General features: G+C 39.6%; 1 protein-coding gene across 1 annotated transcript; it reads right to left on the reverse strand.

Annotated features, from left to right (window-relative positions):
• Nucleotides 1-297: 297 nt before the first annotated feature.
• lmx1al (LIM homeobox transcription factor 1, alpha-like) lies at nt 298-23,862 on the reverse strand. Its single transcript, XM_067376652.1, has 8 exons — nt 23,772-23,862; nt 23,431-23,614; nt 2,890-3,122; nt 2,616-2,779; nt 2,463-2,540; nt 805-904; nt 544-699; nt 298-449 (listed from the first exon to the last, which is right to left on the reverse strand). The coding sequence occupies exons 1-8, from the start codon at nt 23,827-23,829 to the stop codon at nt 298-300; spliced, it is 1,125 nt and encodes a 374-aa protein (XP_067232753.1). The 5' UTR covers nt 23,830-23,862.
• Nucleotides 23,863-24,189: the final 327 nt, after the last annotated feature.

Genomic DNA, 24,189 nt, shown 5'->3' on the forward strand with positions numbered 1-24,189 from the left:
TTACACTTCACGAAGAGCTGCCTGTTGATGTCTGCACCTATGACTGTCCAAAGATGTTTATGCGATACAGAGCAGAAAAATAGTGCATATGTGTGATACAAAACATGATATTCCAGTGAATTCCTATTCTGTCCATGTCATATTGAATTTTTAGGGTCTGATCCTGTCTTGGTTTGATTGGTTAGAACTTTATTGGCACAGCTAAGATGTGATTGTGGGATTCAATTAGTTTTGATGATGATCTATTTGTTGCCCCCTGCTGTGGTGTTGGAGCGCTTTAGGTAGGTGGAACCAGGGTCATGAGGTAAAGTAGGAGTTTTGCATTGAGTAGAGGCGATCAATGGGATTTCCTATCCGCCCTGCCAGAACTCCACCCTCTGCAGTCGTCAAGAGACAGTCACCAAGATGACTGAGACTTCCATCACTGTCCAAGTCATGGAAAACTGTCTCTGAGTCTGAAATGAATTTGGTGTTCAAACACAAACATTTCAGTTAAAGAAAACAATTAGCAATGCCAAAGTTGGTACAGTAGGAGATCCTTACCATAGGAGTGCATCTGCTCGGGGCCGAGCTGTGGTGGCGTGAGCCCGTGTCGGAACTGCTCGCTGCCGTATATGTTCGGATCCAAAGCCAGCAGTTGTTGGCGTGGCAGAGAGGAATATGAGAGCAACCCATCCAGTCCGTGACTGCTGGAGCCATCTGTGAAGAGAAAGAGCTGGGTTCACACCTCTCATCAAGCCATTTCACACAGTTGTCCATCCACTCCGCTATCCGTCTGTGTCTTACCCTCACTGTCATCGTTACTCTGGCGCCCCCCTCTGCTCGGGCCCCTCCTGGTCCCGCCCATCTGCTCCTGTTCCTGCTGTTGCTGCTGCTGCTGCTGTCTGCGAGCGATCTTCTTCATCTGAACACACAACAACAACAGTTCATGGTCTTCCCTGGTCTTGGAACAACATTCCCATCTAATAGTCATATAAAAATCAAACTAGCAGTCACAATGACAGCGATTTATCGCTTTAAGGTCACAAGTCTCAGTGTTGTTGGTTGCTAGTATCTGTGTCTATTCATATAGACACTTTCTTCCTGAAAGTGTCGATCGGATCACAAGTGGATTACGCCAAGTACAGTTGTAAACAGGGTGTGAAACGTTTTGAGCTTGTCCACTTTCGACCACTTCCAGAGGAAAACGCAATGAACCGGATTGCTTTTGTAGTGTAGATGCTCATGTGGTCGAACAGCCACTAAAGACTCTCCCTACTCTACCCTACTCTCCGCCTACTGACATAATCCGTAAACATTATGGTAAGCGCTAGCCCGATGGGATTTAAACTTTGTGAGCTGAAGACCTAAGTTTGGTTTGAAGATGAAAAACGCACCAAGCACAATGTTCTCTCCCAATTCATGATTTCTAACACACATTCATCGCGTTTGGCTGGTTTTATGGCTATCAGAGCAGAAAGGAAAGCTGCTGTTCTCCGTTTGTTTTTCCATCTTCTCCAGAAAAACATGTAAAGGCAGGAACAGACCAAGCCAACGGTCGGCCGTCGGGCATTCTGTCTTCGTCGGCCGACTAAGTTTTCTCAGTGTGTTCCACACCGTTGGCTAAAGTTGGTCCTCGTCTGCTTTTTTCTGCCGATTCGACGTGTTGAATTGGCGTCAGAGCTCGTCGGTCCATCGGGCCATCTGATCATTCTGATTGGCTGTTCAGCTACTGCCACCTGCTGGTACGGAAAGGCATTTCATCTTACGCAGGTGCGGAACTGACGTGCTAGTTGGCCATCGGGTGTCGAACGTCAGTTTGGTGTGTCAGGACACCTTTGGACCCAGACGCTGCCGACATGAGCCAACCCGCAGTCTGCTTTCGTCGCCACTAGTTTGTCAGCGTCGGCTTGGTGTGTTCCGGCCTTAAATTGCTCAAGCTTATTTTGTCCATTAGATCGAAAGATCTGACAAAACCCATACATTTACCCACCCATAGACCCTCTCCTCGAAAATCAGGACAGAAGTAGTTGAAAGCCGACAAAAGAGACAGATTAAAATACTGGGTGAAAACAGGAATGTGTCTCCTTCGTTCAGACATGATCTGATTGTCCAAAACACATCTTAGGCCCTGTTTCCACCTGGTATTATCTGTCTGTCTGTCTGTCTATCCATCCATCTATCTATCCGTCCGTCCATCTGCCTGCTCATATAAGCTTTCCAACCAGGCTATGCCAAGCCATGTTCAAAACTTGTAACTGACAAACTTTTGCTTTTTTTGTCAAAAAATTCAAGTTATTTGATTATGAGTTTATTTCATTCTTGTTAAAGCTTGCTAAGCCTTAGAAATAAACAAACCCAAAAACATGACTGATCAGTAAAACAAGGATGTTGTTTTTGCTTTTTTCTACCTGGGTAAATCACGAGATGGTGTTTCAAACAGGAACATTTTCAGAATTTATCAAAAAATTATGCCATCCTACCTTTGCTCTCTGATTTTGGAACCACACCTGCACGACTCTCACCGTCAGTCCAGTCTCAGCTGCAAGAGTTTCTCTGACCTGCAATAACAGTACATGCATGAGATGGATACAAGTGCCACATATTATGCACACAGGTGTCAGGTGACTGCTGACCTTTCGGCAGGGTTTGGAAGACACCTCGAAGGAAGCCTTGAAAGCGCGACGCTGTTGCGTGGTCAAGATGGTGCGTGGTCTCTTGGATCTCTTGTGCTCCTTCCCATCATCTCCAGCCTTCCCACCAACGGAGACACCACCACCCTCCTCATCCTCACTCTTTACTGCAGAGGGAAACTGAGCATTGGCTTAAAGATGAAGTGTCTCATTTCTTCACTATTTTAGCATCTCTTCTCCTTTAATATAAACCTTCAAGTGAGGTCATGAAGGTTACCAGACTCGGTAGGGGCCGGGCTGATGGCGGCCAGCATCTCTCTCTCCTTCTCATAGTCTCCCCGGCAGAGCAGCTGTCCCTCCTTTAGCACAAACTCATCACCTCTCTGCAGCCGGCGCTCACACTCGCAGCAGCTGAAGCAGCCCAGGTGGTACACCTGCCCCAGCACACGCATGATGAGCTCCGAGCGGCCGATCGCCTGCAGGCACGCACTGCACTTCCGCACGAACAACCTGACACACACACACACATGTGCACGTGTTACTGAACGATTATGTTTCTGAACAATCACTTTATGCAATGTTTTGTCTGTAACACTGGGTGGCAATATTTGACAATGCACAAGATGTCACAAGCAACAAAGCAAAAACGTGCATTTCTAAGGCCTCTGAAGTATCAACATGATCAAAACTTTTCTTAAAGGGTTAGTTCACCCAAAATTGAAATTTTTGAAATTTCTCATCCTCATGTCGTTCCACACCCGTAAGACCTTCATTCATCTTCAGAACACAAATTAAGATATTTTTGATAAAATACGAGAGGTATATGACTCAAAAATCCAGAAAGATGCTAAAGACATTGTTAAAATAGTCAAAGTGACTACAGTCAGTGACTACAGGCTACAAAGTGACTAAGTCATAACCTTAATGTTATGAAGCGACAAAAATACTTTTTGTGTGCAAAAACAAAACAAAAATAACAACTTTATTCAACAATATCTTCTCTTCTGTGTCATTCTCATATGTTGTTTATGTCAAATGCATGCATCGTGCTGCTCACGTGATCAGCTTTGGCCAATAATGAGCTGGCATTCGGACATAAACACGGAAGCTTTCACTGTGTGTACTGCATCAACTGCGTCAGGATAATGACAGGGAAGAGAAGAGATTGTTGAATAAAGTTATTTTTGTTTTGTTTTTTGCGCACAAAAAGTATTCTCATCGCTTCATAAAATTAAGGTTGAACCACTGCAGTCACGTCGACTATTTGTCTTTGATTTCTGGATTTTTGAGTCATATACCTCTGGGATTTCATCAAAAATATCGTAATTTGTGTTCTGAAGATGAACAAAGGTCTTACAAGTGTGGAACGGCATGAGGGTGAGCAAATGATGACAGAAATTTCATTTTTGGGCGAACTAACCCTTTAAGAAAAAAACTTGTACATAATCTATTACATGCCTTCTGTCATTTGATTGATAGGTAAGGCTTTTTTGTGTGCGTGTAATTGTAAAAATGCCCCCTTCAGATTGTGATGCATGTCTTTTTGCTGTGATATCTTTACTGATTTTAAGTAAAGAACATAAGAATAACATCTGTTAATAGATTGTTATTAATGTTTGAAGATGAACATTTACTGGACTGAAGCATTTCCGGTTTACCTGATTATCCGTTCATCATTTTTTAGAAAATCATGTTAAAATGTGAGTATCAAATCTGATCCATCAGGCTTCGGAGGAATGCTTATTTGTACATCTCTCAATCATCTTTGTATTGCATAGCATTAAATGTTTTGGCTCCAACAATAAAAACTACAAATCACAAAACTAAGATATTAAACATCTTACTAAGACACATATATATATAATATTAAAATATATTAGCATTAATTAAGAATTCCATCTTACTTTTTGGCCATAAATATCAGCAAATTGCATATTTTTGCTCAGTTTGGGAATCTGAATAAAATTAAGGTGTTTTTTTCCCCTGAGTTTGAACGGCATATAATGTTCCATTAAAAAATCGGACTATTTTATATGTCAGACTTTACATGGTAATTTTATTTGCATTTATTCATTTGACATACTTTTATTCAAAGCTGCTTACACTGCATTTAAGTTTTAGTACATCTAAGTACATTTTATCACCTGGGAATTGAACCTCTGACCTCGGTTGGCACCGCACACTTTAGTAAATGTATTAAACTTACCAATGATTTTTTAAAATGATTAACAGTTACAGTGACTTACAGGGCAAAAGTGAACAAATGTATTAAGAAGGTCATTTGTCCTGCTACCAATGCCCACAAATGCCTCTCTTTAAACAGTGTTTTCCTTTGACGTGGCTCATCAACATCACAATTCATTTTAAAGGCGCTCTTGCTCTTCAATCCCCACCAGACCCCTCGTTTTTTCCTCCTCTCTCCCCTCCCTCACCGCTTGATATTTTCTGCCAGAATTCCCTGTTCTCCCTCCCAGCCTCCCTCCCCAGCTCCGTGAAACTAATAAAGACAGGATTAATTAGATTGTTGTTTAAACAGTGCGATGCCCAGACAGACGCTGTAAACTCATAACCAGGGATTGAGGATAGCATGGGGTTAATCTCTCCTCTCTCTTTCACACACTCGAATAAACACACCATACTCGCACACACACATTTACCGGCACCTATATTCAGCCGTGCACATGTACTCTCATAAATATTGACAGGTACCCACAGATGAACCTGTAGCCGCTCGATGACAATCTAATCCTTGTGTACATTTCATTAAGCCAAAGCAATAGTCGCCATTCAACTAAAATGTGGCATGAATCTGTGTGAAGTTACTGTCAAACACCTGAACTGGACAATACAAAAGATTTTTACATTTTAAACGTGCTGTTTACACACGCTGGCATGATTTTAGGCTTTTGTGTTTTCCTGTGTGGTTGTTCTGGGTGATTGCTATGTGGTTGCATACTGTCCCAAGTCATGAAGTGTATGATTTTGTGCTCAGGACTTTTGTGTATAGGATTTTTTTAGCCTTTTTTTTTTTTGTCAACAAGGTGAAACTCATCAAAAAGCTGCCCAATTTGACACACAATTCTATCACAGTGGAGGACAAGCTATCTTTTATAGGAATAGTTCACCCAACAAATTAACATTATGACAAGACCTATAGTAAGAGTTTGTTAATTGTAAATACAGGTTCTTTATTGGCTTCAGTGGTTCCATGAAGAATCTTTAACATCCATGGAATCTTTCCACAGCAGAAAAGGTTCTTTAGATTGTTAAAATGTTCTTCACACTATGAAAATGTTTCACTGAAAGGTTCTATGGCATTGCTGGCCTTTTGGAATCTTTATGTTCAAGAGTGTATGAGCAATAAATAATGCTGATACCTGCTTTAGCAATGCACACTAAGAAATTAAAAGTTTGCATATAAGGATAATGCTTTCGCACATGATAAGAGGAAAACAAAACAATTTGGAGGCGAAGACCAGATGTAATGCACATTTGATGGATAACACAGACTTCATGACAGTTGCAGAGATGGAAGGCGGGATTCTAGTGTGTGTGTGTGTGTGTGTGTGTGTGTGTGTGTGTGTTGAAGAGCCTTGAGTGCAGGAGATGAAGGTGTCATATCAGAAATCTGCTGAAGGAAGAGGCAGCCAGGTCCACACATTATAGCCTCTAATCTGCACGGATATGATGATCCTGTCCGAAACGCAGCTGCTATGGCTAATCTGTCTCAATCCATCTGCCAAAAATGCCAAATTACCCAAATCATCACCTACTACACCCAGATCAAAGAAGACCAACTCTAAAAACCCTGAGAAACATTCGTTCAGCAACTGACTGTAAGAGTGACTTGCATGAAGCCTGTCAAAAACATGCCGGTTCATACTTCACCTCAAAACCAAAAGAAATAAGTGAAAAATGATATTTTTCTTAAAGACTATGAAGCCTGTTTTAAGATTTTTTTGGCATTAAGACATTATTTTCATTCAGTTTCAAATAATGTCCTCCCAATTCTCAGTAATGTAATGCACAAACAATAAAAAATAATAATTTTCATTACCGTCATGTGAGAAAAAATTAGTGTAGAGTAGTAGACCTGTTAAAAAAATAAATAAAAATTAATTAAAATTAAAATTAAAAACATCTGGATACATTAATAAGAATTTGAGTTCAGATATGTTTAATTGTCATGAAAATATTTTCAAAATGTAAGAATATAATTTCTTTGTGGTTTTTTGTTTGGGGTGAAATGTGACCTGGACATGTTTTCGTGACTTTAAAAGGAGATAAAAATTTCTGAAAAGAAACACTTCAAACACACTCATTAAATAAGATGGTTACAAAAATAACAACATGTACAGATTTGAAAACCAGAGTTAAGAGAGGATGAAAGTACCTTGGGGGAAAGAAATTATGGGTGCAGGAAAAACAATCAGACGATATGTACGTACAAGCTGTGTTCATGAAGTCAATTCAATAAAGTTTTACATAAATCTATAGCCAAATCATAGTGTGGGGGCCTAATCCATGCATGAACACATAATTTTACATAATCAAACACTTACTGTCATAGTTGCGAGGTTTATCCCACAGACTTTGGTGCATCTTTGTATATATATAGGGAGTCAGTATGTAAATCATACATGTACATATAATTGCAAGGGTTGGTGCTGTGCATGTGTGTGTGTGTGTGTGAGCGAGAGAGAAAGAAAGAGAGCGGATATTGCTGTGAGGGAAGGTGGCTCAGAGCCAGGGTTCAGTAATCACATCATCTTCTTTTATTAAATCTCACTGCACTGCTTCTGCGTTATTAAAATCTCCCAGCATTCCCCACAACCCACTCCCGCCGCCCTCCCTCCCCGACACGCACGCACACCAATATTCACAATGATGAAATATGAGAAAACCAACAGGTAGCTGATAAAATTGTACACATCAGACCACTCGTACGCAAAAGAGAAAGCACAGGTGAGCAGCTAAACTGTTCAGTACTGACACATATTATACTGCCCCAATCATGTCATAGACGCACACTTGAGTACGTACTTGCTAAAATGATTTTTTGAACTTAACATGCAAACATTGCAATGCACAAACATGTTCTGAAATAATAATCGACTGGTGGCATGCAGACTTTAATTGTTTAATTATGTCTGATTGCATTGAGACACATCACATCATTTTATGCTAATAAAACAACAAGTAGTGTCATTGCACACTATCAAATACACGTTACTGCTCTCAACTGAATTCAGATGGTTACATTTATGACTTATTAGTCATATGAAGAACACTTCAACAGGCTCATTAGAAAGTGTACTGTCTATCAAGGTATCAATAAAGTAAGAATGAGTTTAATGAGTTTTTTTTTTTTATATAAATGATCCTGTTGAATTCATGGGTGAAAACACTGGTAACACTTTTCAATAAGGTTCCATTAGTTAACTACATTAGTTAAAGGGTTAGTTCACTCAAAAATGAAATTTCTGTCATTAATTACTCACCCTCATGTCGTCCCAAACTCGTAAGACCTTCGTTCTTCTTCGGAACAAAAATTAAGATATTTTTGATGAAATCTGAGGGTATCTGATCCACACATTGGCAGCAACAACATTATAAGGTATTAAAGTCATTGATAAAATAGTCAACATGATTACAGTGGTTCAACCTTAATATTATGAAGCAAAGAGAATACTTTTTGTGTGCAAAAACAAAATAAAAACGACTGAAATCCGAGGCTATATGATCCACAGATAGCAGCAATGACATTTGCACCTTTTGAGGACCACAAAAGTAAGTCGTTTTTATTTTGTTTTTGCACACAAAAAGTATTCTCTTTGCTTCATAATATTAAGGTTGAACCACTGTAATCATGTTGACTATTTTATCGATGACTTTAATACCTTATAATGTTGTTGCTGCCAATGTGTGGATCAGATAGCCTCGGATTTCATCAAAAATATCTTAATTTGTGTTCTGAGGATGAACGAAGGTCTTATGGGTGTAGAATGACATGAGGGTGAGTAATTAATGACTGAAATTTCATTTTTGGGTGAACTAACCCTTTAACTTGAAAGAACAATGAAAAATAATTCTGAAGTATTTATTAATCTTGGTTAATACTAATTTTAATATTTACAAATACATTGTTCAATTCAAAAGTATCTCTTAATATTATTTAACATACTGACAATGAACCGTTGTATTTTTTTATTAACTAATGTTAAAGATTAATAAATCTACTGTAACAAATGTATTACTCATTTTTAGTTGATATTAGTTAACACATTAACATTAACTGATGGGGCCTATGAAGTATTACCAAAATACATTTTATGAGTTATAATGGGATGATTTACTTATTACCAACATTACTTTTAAAGGAAGTACATTAAAATTCCTCATGAGCTTTTCTGTTCTGGATTTGCACCAAAAGAACAGAGAAATGTTCAAGCTGTCATTGATTCTGTAATGGATGAAACATTCTGGATGTAAAGAAAGGATCTTTTTGCTTTAGTATGTTCTCCTGGATGACTCCTTCTTGCAGTGGCCTGTCAGAACTGTCAAAGTGTTTGTCAGGTAACTGAAAAGTGTACTTTAAATAATATTTGGTGCTTTAAAATTGTAAAAAAAAAAAAAAAATATATATATATATATATATATATATATATATATATATATATATATATATATATATATATATATATATATATATATATATATATATAAGAATTATTTAGCAGTGGCAGTAAACAATTCTTATTTTTACATATTCTAAAGCGCAAAATATGTTTTGAAGTACATTTTTCGATTACCTGACAAACATTTTGACAGTTTTAGCAGACCACTGACAGTGGCAGGATCATACAATATAAGTATGAATGGAAATACTGATGCCCTTATATTACCATTAACCACCAAGCACCACTAACTAGCTTACTGACTCAGTAGAGAATCCAAGGTATAAGCATTATTTAGTTGTGAGTGAATCAACCTGACAACATTACACTAAAAAGTCATTTTTGAAGGGCACTTTACTCACCTGCAATTTACTCACCTTAATGTCATTTCAAACCTTCTTTGAAACACTAATTTTGTCTGTACAGAGAAAGTCAATGGGGTCCAAAACTGTTATAGACTTTATATAGCCCCACCCCTTTTCAGCGATGCGCTCATTGTGTTCTGTCTCTCAGTTTGTATTTCCACAGCATGAAGGTAAGATCTTATGGATTTATGAATGAACCACTCATTTTTCAATCTGCCTGGTCTAATGACATTTGTTATGACATCCGCTTCACATATTACAATGCTCATGATAAGTAAGCAATAAGGTATTAGAGGCTGTGCCGTATTGTGAATAAGTCACGGCTGAAGGGCTTTGTTAGACACAACGCGAAGCGTAGTACCTGCAACCCCTTCAGCCGTGACTTATTCACGATACAGCACTAGCCTCGAGTACCTTATTGCTTTTATAAAACGGTTACCACACAATACAAATAATAAAGCCAAAAATATGTATTAATGCAACTTTCATGAAGTAAACTTTCACTAAAAGCCTTCCTTCCGCTGGAAAAAATAGTCCCTGACTGTGAACAGCAACAGATGTTACATTATTGCGCCATTAGATGGCGGCAAAGACTGTCTTTATGAGTGTGTCAGTCAGTAGTGAAGACTTTAATATTGAAAAGACTGAATTGTTGTGAACACAGAACAAGACGCAACTGACAAAAGCTTTGGCTAGTGCTGTCAGTCACGGGAAAACCCCTTAACTGTTAAAAGGACAAGATAATACATCGGACATTTAAACAGATTTTTTATTATGAACATAGGACTGACCTGAAGGAAAATGCTAAATCTGAATGCATGTAATAAACTCGCTCACTTGATCTCTTTCTCACAGTAACTCTTCTACATAATACAGTAAGATTCAATGAACAATATCAATTGAGAACATACAGTTTATGTTGCTAAGAGTGGCTGCTTATAGAGTGTTGTGTAGTGATACACAGAACCGTTGAGTGAAGCGGTCATAGCCGTGTTTTATCGTGAATAAAACACAGCTATTGACTAATCAGAATCAAGGACAGGATCTAACCGTTTTATAACTTTCGTTAACTCTACAATAAGTAAATCCTCTGATCAGTTAATTACTCTTCGACAGTGATGCTAAAGAAATATACAGATACTGCTAAAACGGAAGTTTAAACGAAAAATTCTAAAGATGGCTGAATGTTGTTTCTCTGACGCATAAGGTCTATAGTACGTTCTTTTTTGTTCCATAGAAGAAACAAAGTCAGACAGGTTTGGGACAACATCAGGGAAATGATGACAATTTTGTGGGGAACTATGCCTTCAACACATTTCCAATGTAGCAATGATGTCTCGAAATACTCTTTAAAAAAATCTACAAAATGCATGGTAATTCACTTGCCAACAGACCAAAGGTTTGTAGGAAACACTGATTCTGACAGTATATTGTAGCATATGATGGGCGTCATAACATGCATTTCACACACTATTTTGAGATGAAAATGCACTTTTGATACACTAATGTACTAATTGTGATACATACACAGCAAGACCTGTCCATACATTACAAACACAAACATCAGCTTCCAGCATCCCTCGTTTGTGTTTGTGCGATATACTAAAGGGTTCAGGGACCGACAGGATCGATGTGTTGAGTTGTGTGAGGCGAGAGTGAGTCTGTGAGTGTGTGTATGTGTGTGGTTGGATAAAACAGCTAATCCCCAGGCCACCAGAACGCAATATCCTGTCAGCCAGATTCTCATTTCCTGTCTCTCTGTGGCAGGGCGAGAAGAAAAAAAAAGACGCGTTGAGGGGGGACGGGGGATTCGTTGCCCCAGAAACAGAAGATACGGCAGCCCTGTTTGAGGATATCTATGGCATTCTTCCTATCTCTCCCCCTCCCGCTTTCATTTTTTGCCGTTCTTCTTTTATTATCTCAGATTTAATAAAGCCAAGGCGAGCAGCTTGTTCTGCCATGAAACATTTATTAGCCGTCTGTAATGAAATTGTTGTGCGGGAGGCGAGGTGATGGAGACTCATCACACATTATGCAAAAACAGTGGCAATATCACGAGAGGAGACACCTCGAGCTCATCTCTCCTCTTCCTCTGTCATCTTCCTCTCTCCACCTCTGTTTGTCACCTCCATGGCCTTCTGGCATCCCCTGAGCTCTTCTCTCAGTCCATCATTCCCTTACAAGTCTGATACACTCAACACTCTTAAAAATAAAGGTTCATTATTGGCATCATGGTTCCATAAAGAACCTTTGGAATCTATGGAATATTTCCATTGCACAAAAGGTTCTTCATAGTGGAAGAGGTTCTTGTTCTTCATACCAAATACAAATGGATCTTTTAAGAACTGTTCAAGGTTCTTTGGTAGAACCCAAAATGGTTCTTCTATGGCATCACTTTTGGAACCTTTATTTTTAAGAGTGTTGGGAACTTCAGGGAGAGAAAAACAAAAATGCGTTTTCCTAAAGCACTAATGCAGGTAGAACATTTTACTGAACACCTAATGAGCCTCATGACTAGTCCTCATCTGAAACTTCATGGTTCAGTGCCATTGATCTTTACTGATTTTCATATTTAGAAAGTGTCAGTGGCTCGCCACCATGATGCTATGGGGATTGTGATGCAGTTGCTAAGCTGTACTAAGTGGTTTACAGGGAAGAGACTGCTTCTATGTCTTCGACACACTTCCACTGCTTCAATCTTTATCACATTGTGTCTTTTTGTCTAGACCGCAATATAAGTATGAATAGTAATCCTAATAACCTTATATTACTAATAACCAGCAGGCACCACTAACTAGCTTATTGACTCAGTAGAGTATCCAAGGTACGGCAACGTCCTAAATCAGAGCCATGTGTCATATTCCTGTCTTGACAGTACAACAACTCTCTAACCACAACACAGCTTGTAGTCACGTCTAGGAACACAATTAGCAGCGTTCCCAATCAAGACCCCTCCACCCCCCTCTCTGTTCCCACAGACACAAAGAGACAGCGAGCAGTGAGATGATTAAGCGAAAATGTGGGATAAATAGAGAGATAAACTGATTGGTGTCATCACGGCTATAAATCTCAACAAGTAGGAAATGAAGTTTGCAACAGAAATATTATTAGAAATCAGACAGTGATGGACGAGCTAGAGAAGAAATGCATGGGGAGGAAGAGAGACCGAGAAGAACATTTCTGTAAATGCTCATAGTAATGATTCTGACTGAATATTTTGGTAGAGTGTGTGACTGTAAATGGTGATTTCTGTTGGAAAATGTATTATTTAGAGGTTGCTTTTTCAAAGTACAGGAGATCTAATTGAGATTTCACTCAAAGGAATGTTCTGTTGTATATTAGCACTGTTTGTTGTTTGCTTTTGGGATCTGATGGAGCATCTGGACCCGGAAATGTTGACGTATGACGTCAGATTTAACAAGCTGATAAAAGAGAAAGAAGGGAATTTTTACTGAAATGTAAAGCATTTTATTTAATTCTTCTGTTATTTGTTATTCTGTAAATCTTTTTTTGTTTTAGGGTTTTAGGCGTTAAATTACAAAGTTCTGTCATGAAACTCTAGATGGCGCAGGCATATTAACTCAACCTGCTTACAATCACATTATTCTCTATAGGGCACTGCTGATTGGTTCCTGCTGTATCAGTAGCCAATGAGCTCACTGCTCAACCTTCAAACACTTGGTCAGCATTTGCTTTCAGAAACCATCCACCTTCCCCAGCTTCACCACCTGTAAACAACCCGAATTCTGGAAAAGTTGGGACGTTTTTTTTAAATTAGAATGTGGCGAGCAGGGCGTGTGAGAGCCGTGAGGGAAGCATAAAAGGAGCGACGACAATGAAGGACGAGAGAGGACCAGACCTGGATATTATTTGATGTCTCACGGACGTCTGCCGGCATTACTTTCGCTTTGTCTTCGTTTATTTTGGTATTAAAGTTATGTTTAACGTTCGCCGGTTCCCGCCTCTTTCTTCCTTATCTACGAACTTTGTTACATTGGTGCCGAAACCCGGGAGGAAGGAGGGACATGCTGTCGAAGAGCCCTCGCTGCTGAGGGGGATCGCGGTGCTGCGGAGGTCAGGCAGCGCGGGAGTGAAGACCGCAAGAGGCTGCCCGAGGCAGTGGTGCTGGAGCCTAGTGACAGGTGGGACGGAGAGTTCAATGCCGTGCTCCTGGGGTGGGGTGGCTGCCGTCCAGGAGGGAGCGAAGGAGTTGCCGCTGTCCGCCGTGGGCCGGAGCCTGCTACCGTCCGCCATGAAGGGGAGGAGAAGGGGACGGGGGACTCGCTGCTGGCTGCCCTCAGCCGGAGGAGCCATCGGTGGCCACCAGGGGGTGGAGGAGAATCGAGCCGTCCACCGAGCGTCCAGTACAATTGCATGGCACTGCAAGGAAGAGCCTCTCGGCTGGCTGAGGACCGAGCGGCGATGTGTCTGGGAACCAGACCAAGAATTTTTTTTTCTCTCTTTTTCCTCTCTTGCCTCTCTCGTTCTGTGGCTCCCTGTGCTTCTGTCTCCTTTCTCTCGTCTCGTCTGTCCTTACCCCCAGGTGCTGCGGCCGCCGAGAGTAAGCGCCATCTCTGCGAGGGGCGATGGGGGTATGTGGTGAGCAGGGCGGGCAAGAGCAGTGAGGGAACGGCGCGAGGCCGGTGACGCGAGAGATAATGAGCTCCACCTGCGAGGTGCACCGGCCTTGAGTCTCTCACGGAGGAGCTCCGGGAACGACGACAGTGAAGGACGAGAGAGGACCAGGCCTGCATATTATTTGATGTTTTATTATGTTTGTGTGGCTGGCAGACGTCTGTGAGGGTCTACCGGCATTACTTTCGTTTTGTTCTTTGTTTATTTTAGATTAAAGTTATGTTTAACGTTCGCCGGTTCCCGCCTCCTTCTTCCTTATCTACGAACTTTGTTAAAAAGTAAAAACTAAAAGACTTTCAAATCACATGAGAAAATATTTTTTTCACAACAGAACATAAATAACATAACAAATGTTTAAACTGAGAAATTTTGCAATCTTATGCACAAAATGAGTTCAATTCAAATTTGATGCCTGCTACAGCTGTCAGAATAGTTGGGACAGGGGCATGTTTACCATGGTGTAGCATTTCCTCTTTTTTTTCAAAACAGTGTGAAAATGTCTGGGCATCGAGGTTATGATTTTTTGGAGTTTTAGTGTTGAAATTTGGTCCCATTCTTGCCTGATATAGGTTTCCAGCTGCTGAAGAGTATGTGGTCGTCTTTGACGTATTTTTCGTTTAATGTTGCTCTAAAAACTTTATATACCTTTCAGCATTAATAGTGCCTTCCAAAACATGCAAGCTGCCCATAGCATATACACTTATACACCCCCATACCATCAGAGATTCTGGCTTTTGAACTGAACGCTGATAACACACTGGAAGGTCTCCCTCCTCTTTAGCCCGGAGGACACAGCGTCCATAGAACACTTTTCCACTTTGACACAGTCCATTTTAAATGAGCCTTGGCCCACAGGACACGACAGCGCTTCCGGACCATGTTCACATATGGCTTCCTTTTTGCATGATAAAGCTTTATTTGGCATCTGCAGATGGCACGGCGGATTGTGTTTACCGGTTTCTGGAAGTATTGTTTTAGGGATGTTTTCATCCTAAAATCATGTTAACACATATAGTTTACATCTGAAATAGTGAGTATTTTAACTTTTATGGATTGGCCCCTTACACTTCCCTCACTGCAACCCAATTTTTAAGAAATGGAGGGACAAGTTTGTGTTAATCATCATTATGCCACAAATTCTGACCCAAATATTCTGGATGTAAAATTCATATTCATATTTCATTCAAATTCATATGCTAAATCCTTATTGAATATGACATGTTCTAGTAGTATTAAGTATCAACTTTGTCTCAAATGTTTTTCTCCTAAAAATCCTAATGTTATATCAATATGGAATAAATATCAGATCATTGACTTTTGATTGCAGACTTTGATATTTTGGCAAATCTAGTCACAGTTTTTCAAGAAATTCTCAAAAGGACACATGATATTCTGGGGTATTTTTTTAGGAGTAAAGTCTGAGAAGCAGGAGACTTAAACAAAAATCACAATTTGCTGTCTAGCAGAAACAAGTAATATATTAAAGAGATCTCATTTGTGATTTTTCGTTCTTATGGATAGCGTCTCTTTACACACTGGGGGCTGTTTTCGTTCTGTTTCCTACCCTGCAGAGTGATCTATTAAACTTGGGGTATCTTAAATATCCGCTCCCCTGTCTCCACTCTGATAGGCCTCCGAGACCGTCGCTTGTCTAATTTTCTGCCAGGGATCCAGGCACCATACCCTGGGGCTGAGAGCCTTTATTGGTCTGGGACTGGTTTCACTAGGTTGGGCTCCGTGTTTTATCTACTGGCTGTGTGGTGTAGAAGTCAGCCAGGAAGACGATGATGGAGAGTATTTGACCATTTCAGGGATGTTAGCAAGCATATTTGGGTCTAATGAATAGGGGTTTGGCTTTGAGTTTGGTTTTGGTCCTGGAATGATCGAGAAATTAATAGTAAATGAATGTAAGATTTCTGATAGCAAGAAAATCAGGGACTGCAGACTGAATGGATGGAAAAACATAGGTTCAGAAGGAGCCTAATCATTCAGTTCAGTCAATCATAATTTTGAGCGTATATAACCAACAGTCACTGAGCCGTCGGTGAAAATTCTGCTGGCATCTCCCCCTTTATTTCATTCTTTCTCTTTCTATGTAACACTGTTAGGGAGGTTTTCTCAAGCAGAGCCTTGGGATCAAGTCTCCTTCGAGGACAGCAAGCCAAGTTAGTTTATTATTAACTATTATGACTGGATGGGTAAGAGAACTTGTGAAATAAATAAAATCGGTTGTGATCTAAAAAGCTATACTGTTTGTGTGTATTCCAATTGAAAAAAATGTTTCTTACAAATTTTTTTATCAAAAAATCATGAAACAAATTCCTTTTACAACCCCTTTGCTCCATTCTTACATTTTTCGTATTTTAACTTTGATAATCCAAAGGTGTCCTGACACACCAAACCGATGTTCGACACCCGACGGCCAATTAGCACATCCGTTTTGTGCCTGCGTAAGAAGAAATGCCTTTCCATACCAGCAGGTGGCAGTATTTGAACAGCCAATCAGAATGATCAGATGGCCCGACTGGCCGATGAGCTCCGATGCCGATTCAACATGTCGAATCGGCCGAAAATAGCCAACAAGGACCAACTTCATCTGACGGTGCAGAACACACTGAGAAAACTTAGTCGGCCGACGAACAAAAACTGCTCGACGGCTGACCGTCGGCTTCTGGGCTTAAGAGGTCATCCTATACTATAAGAATATCCTGCTTGACGGCTGACTGTCGGCTTGGTGTGTTCCAGGCTTTATGAAACTAAAATGGGTTGTCAGTGCTGTTTAGTGTTGACTTTAAAGGGGCATTTCTACCTCGTCTAACTCTTACTAAAGACTTTTGTTGGTGTAATCATTCAGTTATTTTAATTAATATTTTCTCATTTATTACTAGGTAATGTACATGTTTCCCAATCAATCATATTTTTTTTATGTCACCAGACAAATTTTTTTTTTTACAGTAGAATGTTAGGACAAGAAAGCTTTTTTTCCCAAATTCCATTTTTTTACACCATCAAAGATTCCTTGGCACCCCTAAAAATGGAGCACACACCTGCTGTAGACTGAGCAGGGGTAAAGGGGCAGGAGTGGTGTGTGCTGACGGACAGACAGCGCAGAACACAAGGAGACATTGTTGTGGATTCACTCAAGGTCAGCCGCAAAAGAGTGTGCCAAGTCTCCTCCACAAATACACCACATACCATGCTGCAGCCTCGATATTCACAAATAACATCTGCAAACCAAACATTTGCATCCAAACGCAACAAAAATTGCCTATACCTTTCATACTTTCTTGACATATGCGATAAGATAATCTTTAAAGAGTCCATATGATGCTTTTTCCTTTTCCTTTAGCGTGGAATGCATCTGTTTGTACATGTATCAGATCTGCAAAGTTACAAAGCTCAGTCTCCTACAAAAGGGCTTTATTGTATCTCACAGAGAACACTGATCCAGACCTGCCTAAAAACCTTGATCAAAGTCCAGTTACTACTTCCACAAATGTCTGTGTACCATTGTGACTTATTAGCATGATGTCCACCCAAGGCATATGCAAAAGAAAGAAGGCGAGGTTTCAGTGATTTTAGTGTTGTTGCCATGTTGTGGTGTTCCAATGTCGGTTCCAATCGATCTGGGGTGTGTTTCCTGTACAACAATGTAACTCAGTACCATAGTACAATGCATCATTGGAGAAAATTACCAACTAGGCATGACTGTTTCTGAAACTGTAGTAACATGCTTTGTCATTTGAACCACATTGGTTCAACAATATATCATTTTCAGAACCTGACTCAAACTGATACGCTAAAACCGACGACATTATTAACTGTGTTTAGAGTTAGTGATTATGGTAATGGGGTGTTACATTTCGGTTGCATACTTGAAGTGTTTGACCAATCACAAACCACTGGGTCAGCTGGACAATCAGAGCACTGCGGGCTTATTCGGAAGGAGGGGCTTTTTAGAAACCGGGACTCAATCAGAGTGTTTCAGACAGACTGGGAATAGAGGTGCTGCAATAATGTACAGGGATTCCCAAACACATTCCTGGAGCCTCCCAAACACTTAATGATTTCCATGTTTCCTTAATCAAATACCTGATTCAGATCATCAGATCATTGGTCGAGACTCCAAGACCTGAAATGGGTGTGTCAGACAAAGGAGACATGCAAAATGTGCGGTGCTGGGGAGGCTCCAGGAATGTGTTTGGCAACCCCTGATGTACAATATGTGAAAAATAATGTGGTTTTTTTTTTAACATTAAAGCATGTTAACCTATTCTAGTACACCCAATAAACAAAATAATCACCTTTTAAAATAGAATAACATGACCCCTTTAAAGAAAATTTCACCATGATAAATTAATTCAAATAATACAAATAAATCTGGCTCATGGGAATAATAGTACCAGCCTGCACAAGATCAGTTTCACTGTGCTTATGATCCCAGAACAACCTTCTCATTTGTAATCGTTGATCACTTTTACCCTCATTATGACATCTCTGCTGCAAGCCCTCATGCACAACAATTATCAAATCTATGGTCCCATTTTTCTTCAACGGTGTGAAGAAAAGCAATGTCAATTAGTATGGTAATTTCATACCCTGGAACAGACATAGATCTCAGGTGATCTATCTTTCTGGGAACATTTAGAATTATTTCATATTCCCATCGGGACTTCTTCCACCTTACTTTTCCATCTTCGTTTATTCTCTCCTGTCCTTATTTCTTTCTGTTGGCCTCCAGATGTCAGCAACAGAGGGAGTGTCCACACTTCTCAGCAGTGTCTGACACTTCTCACAACAGTGATAACAGGCCACAAAATCGCCCTTCAACTGTCCGCACTCCTGGTGATGTCACTGGCAAATTATGGCTGCTCGGAATCTCCCTCTGACAGATACAGACTGATTCATCAGGGGAAAATGTAAATTCTACCATTATTCACTTCCCTTAAAGGGGTCATGAATTGACAAAACCAGCTTTTGATATATAAGAGGTCATCGTACTATAAGAATATCCTGTAAGTTTCAGAACTGAAAGCTTCCTTATTAGTCCAATAAAAGCTTTTATTGACACCAGGCCTGGTAGTTGAAACCCCGCCTCCGCAGAAGAAATCTTTGAATTTAAATGGTGATTAAATTATATATTGAAAGTGATCAAAAAACGCTCCCTTTACAATCACTGGAGCTGTCAATCAAACAGTGCAAGTTTATCAGTGATTGAGTTCGGACTTGTGCCAGAACTCTTGTTTTATTCAACGAATCTCTTAGTTACATCGTGTTTGCACTGTTAGTTATGATGAAAGCATTCGTTGATATTTAAAAGTTTTTTTTTCTTCTTCACACTAACATTTAGATATTTAATAGAATAAAACACCTATATCAATGTGAACTATTTAGTTAACCTTGAGAGCTCTAATAGTAAAAAAGTGCTAAAAGTTTTCGAGAGAGTAATACTTAGCTATTTCATATGGAAAGATGTTAGCCAGTCACAACAGTGGGCGTTTACACTGAAGTCTCACAGCAGAGTTGTGCTGTCAGTTGTGCTGTACTCAGGTGCCATCGAATTGAAAATTGAATTTACCTCAGCATAGTTAAATAACAAGAGTTCAGTACATGGAAATGACATACAGTGAGTCTCAAACTCCATTGTTTCCTCCTTCTTATATAAATCTCATTTGTTAAAAAGACCTCAGAAGAACAGGCGAATCTCAACATAACATAGACTGTTACGTAACAGTCGGGATCATTAATATGTACGACCCCAATATTTGCATATGTCAGCTCATGTTCAATGCATTCGACAAGGGCAGGCAGTATTAACGTCTGGATCTGTGCACAGCTTAATCATCAGACTAGGTAAGCAAGCAAGAACAACAGCGAAAAATGGCAGATGGAGCAATAATAACTGACATGATTCATGATATCATGATATTTTTAGTGATATTTGTAAACTGTCTTTCTAAATGTTTTGTTAGCATGTTGCTAATGTACTGTTAAATGTGGTTAAAGTTACCATCGTTTATTACTGTATTCACGGAGACGAGAGCCGTCGCTATTTTCATTATTAAACACTTGCAGTCTGTTTAATTCATAAACACAACTTCATTCTTTATAAATCTCTCCAACAGTGTGTAATGTTAGCTTTAGCCACGGAGCACTATCAAACTCATTCAGAATCAAATGTAAACATCAAAATAAGCACTGTACTTACGCGATAAGACATGCTGTGTGAAGAAAACTTTGTAAAGATCCATTTTGAGGGTTATATTAGCTGTGTGAACTTTGTTTATGCAGTGATAGAGTCGAGAGCTTGGGAGGGGGTGGAGAGTGCACGATTTAAAGGGGCCGCAGCATGAATCGGCGCATTTCTAATTATGCCTCAAAATAGGCTGTTAAAAAAAATAATAAAAAAAAATCTATGGGGTATTTTGAACTGCAACTTCACAGACACATTCAGGGGACACCTTAGACTTAGATTACATCTTGTAAAAAACGTTCGACGGCACCTTTAAGTCATTCCAAATACTTGGAACATAGTGCGCAAGTCATATGAACTCCTTTAAAGGTCCCGTTCTTCGTGATCCCATATTTCAAACTTTAGTTAGTGTGTAATGTTGTTGTTAGAGTATCAATAAAATCTGTAAAATTTTAAAGCTCAAAGTTCAATGCCAGCGAGATATTTTATTTAACAGAAGTCGCCTACATCGAACGGCCAGTTTGGACTACATCCCTCTACTTCCTTCTTTAATGACGTCACTAAAACAGTTATTTTAATCCCGCAGTCCAATCACCTTTGTTTGGCCTTCTCAGGGACGCTGTACTTAGAGATCAATGGTTACAATTTATGTTTAACTCGGTTCCCGAAAATTATAATTGTGGTATCCTTACTGCAATAGTTAATGTTGGACTGCAGTGCACATAATGGCCACAAGAGGGGACTATGTTTATGTGTATGGCTGTTTTCTATATGAGGTTCTCTTCTGAGTGAGTGCTAACGTTGTACATTTTCTGTCGCTGTTTGTGGAGATTAAAGAGTTCAATCTCTCGGGAATTATTGTCTTTTGTGTTCATTCGGCACAACTCCACAATAATCCGCATGTAAAACTATGTGCGGCACACGTTATGGTAAGAGGCGTGACCTTTCCGGGCAAGGTGCGCTCTCTATGGCTCTGGGTGTGCTAAACTGCTGTCGCATCACAACACAGGAACCGCTGGCACAATCAGAACTCGTTACGTATTTCTGAAGGAGGGACTTCATAGAACAAGGAAGTCATCAGCCCGTTTTGACAGTGGAAACAGCGGTATACAGATAAATAAATTATGTGAAAAATACTGTGTTTTTTTACACGCGAAACATGAACACATGTTATATTGCACACTATAAACACAATCAAAGCTTCAAAAAAACACGAAAAACGGGACCTTTAATAGTTCTTCAGATTTCTCATTTGTTTTCTACAGAAATTTGTGTTTGGAGTAATATGAGGGTGAGTAAATAGCTACATTTACATGACACCCAGATGATCAATTTATAATCAGATTGATGGCCCAATTGGACTGAAAAGCCTTCATGTGAACTCCTCGATTAACTCGATTCGAATGAAAGTGAAAGGTGTGATGGGATTAAAAGTGGTGGTGCAGACCTAAAATAATCCAATCATCAGGAAAACATTAAGCATGTATACACTTGATTCTGACTATTTTCTCAATCAGATTAAAAAAATACCTTGCACACATGGCATTGCCCTGGTGTATGTATGTATATGTTTAACGCCTTATGAACAAGCATATTTACGTCACACGTCTTACAAACTGGTCAATGGAGATGACTGAATACTTACTAATATTTGCAACAAAAAAAAGGCTCTTGTGACATATGTGTCATTGTTCTTTCTTTCTTGATTACTTTCTGTTTCATCATGACAAAAATGGCAGTGACATTATCACAGCAACTTTCTCCAGTGTTGAACTGCACATGCACTGAGGTTTGGTTCAGAATACATGTAAAGCACATGTAAATGAATATGTGAATATCAGATTGCAATGTTTCAAAAAACAGAACTTTCAGAATCTGAAATCGGATTGATTCATCCTGATTTAAGAAAATTAGCACATGTAAACATACCTAATGATGACAAAACCAGAGACATATCTCTTAATATACAGCCTTACTAATACATCAACTAATCATAGCACTGATATTTAAAGCTAAGGTAGGCAGTTTCAGAGAGGCTAGCGATAGCAAATTAGCTTTGAAAGCATAAGATCCCACCCTCCCTTTAGAGCATCTCCAAAGCCACGCCTCCTTCAAAACACATAAACTCGCACAGCAGCAATGCTGCAAAGGGTCACGAGAGACAGTGTTAAATTACCTCAAATTACAATAACAATGAACATAAACAACTAAAAGAACCCATACTTGTACCACCTGACTGCTGCAGATTAATTTCGGCGTTGATAGTGTTGACACAGAAATGCATAAATCTGAGTCTGAGGATGTGAACAGCTCCGGATAGAACGTCACGGGTTGCCATCTCGTAATTACGGTAATTATAACATGGCGTGAATGCAGCATAAGCTCGTTGTTTTGGTTTAGGAGGAACTGTAAATGGTGGCTGCTGTTTGTTTGTGGCACTCGGTGACTGTCTGTCTACAACTCTGCATGGCACCGATGACGTGTGATGTCTGTGCGAGCAGGATGCGTGGAGGTATGGAAATAGGTAGGACATCCTATCATTGCATTTGAGACGAATTATAACAATTAATTTATGGTACTGAGATTTCCACATGAGATATATGTATATGTTTTTATATTTATACCACTACTATTATTGATTGCCATCAGGATGTGAAGAGAGTTTCAACCAACAAAAAGTGTTTATGAAAAACAGCCCTAGCTTTACATTTATTCATTTTGCAGACACTTTTATCCAAAGCTTTAACTACATTTTCTAAAGAAATGTGTTATATTCCATAATAGAAAGCAGCATCACAGCATGATCAGAACAAACACACATTTATAGAGAGCTAAGAGGAATGTTCTGGTGTCAATCTACAGACATTACCCCAAAAATGGGATGTTTTGCCATACTAGCACTTTGATTCAGTGTACACAGGCGCAGGATGCAGTTTAAACTGTCTTACTTCTCATAATCATGCTTGCAGTAAAGCAAGCGGTCCCGGCAGTAGCAGGTCCCGCTCAGCACGCTGCGACATACCGCGCACTTGACACACGTCTCATGCCAGGACAGTTCATTGACGCGCAGGAGGAAGCGATCCGCGATGGGAGACTCGCACCCTGCACACACCTCACCTCCTCCCACATGCTCTGATGGAGAAGAACAGAACAGGTGTCGGCTCAGGACACAAACAAACGTGCCATGAGGGACTCAATACACACACATTACAGATCCTTATAGATTAAGTAATGATACATGAATAATAAAAGCTTTGTATGTTGTGGGTTCAATAGGCAGAATATTCACCGTAAGGAGTGGCAGAGGGGGCCTGCTGAAGACATGATTGGTTTTCTTCTGTTTTCATTCCGTTCCTTCCTTCTTTGGAGTGCTGACTGAAGACCAACAACACAACAAAGACAACTCTCATATAGAGACACAATCAGAATCATTGTGAGATGATTGTAATTGCTTGTTGGTTTTATTAATTACATTTACAATTACATTGTAATGTCAGTACAATGCACCCTGTGATGTAAAGTGATCACATTTTTGCAGCATAATCTGAGGAAATAGTGCAAAAGACAAAATCGGGTCCAGTGTGGGTTTTAATGTGCAATGTAAAACATTAGTCATTTTATTTATTTATTTATTTAAAAAAGGTTCTAGGGTAAAAAAAAACAGCTTACCTTATCATATAAAATGAAAAATATCATATTTAAAATGT

Source organism: Chanodichthys erythropterus, chromosome 3 (genome assembly GCF_024489055.1).
Source record: "Chanodichthys erythropterus isolate Z2021 chromosome 3, ASM2448905v1, whole genome shotgun sequence".
Taxonomy (NCBI): Eukaryota; Metazoa; Chordata; class Actinopteri; order Cypriniformes; family Xenocyprididae; genus Chanodichthys; species Chanodichthys erythropterus.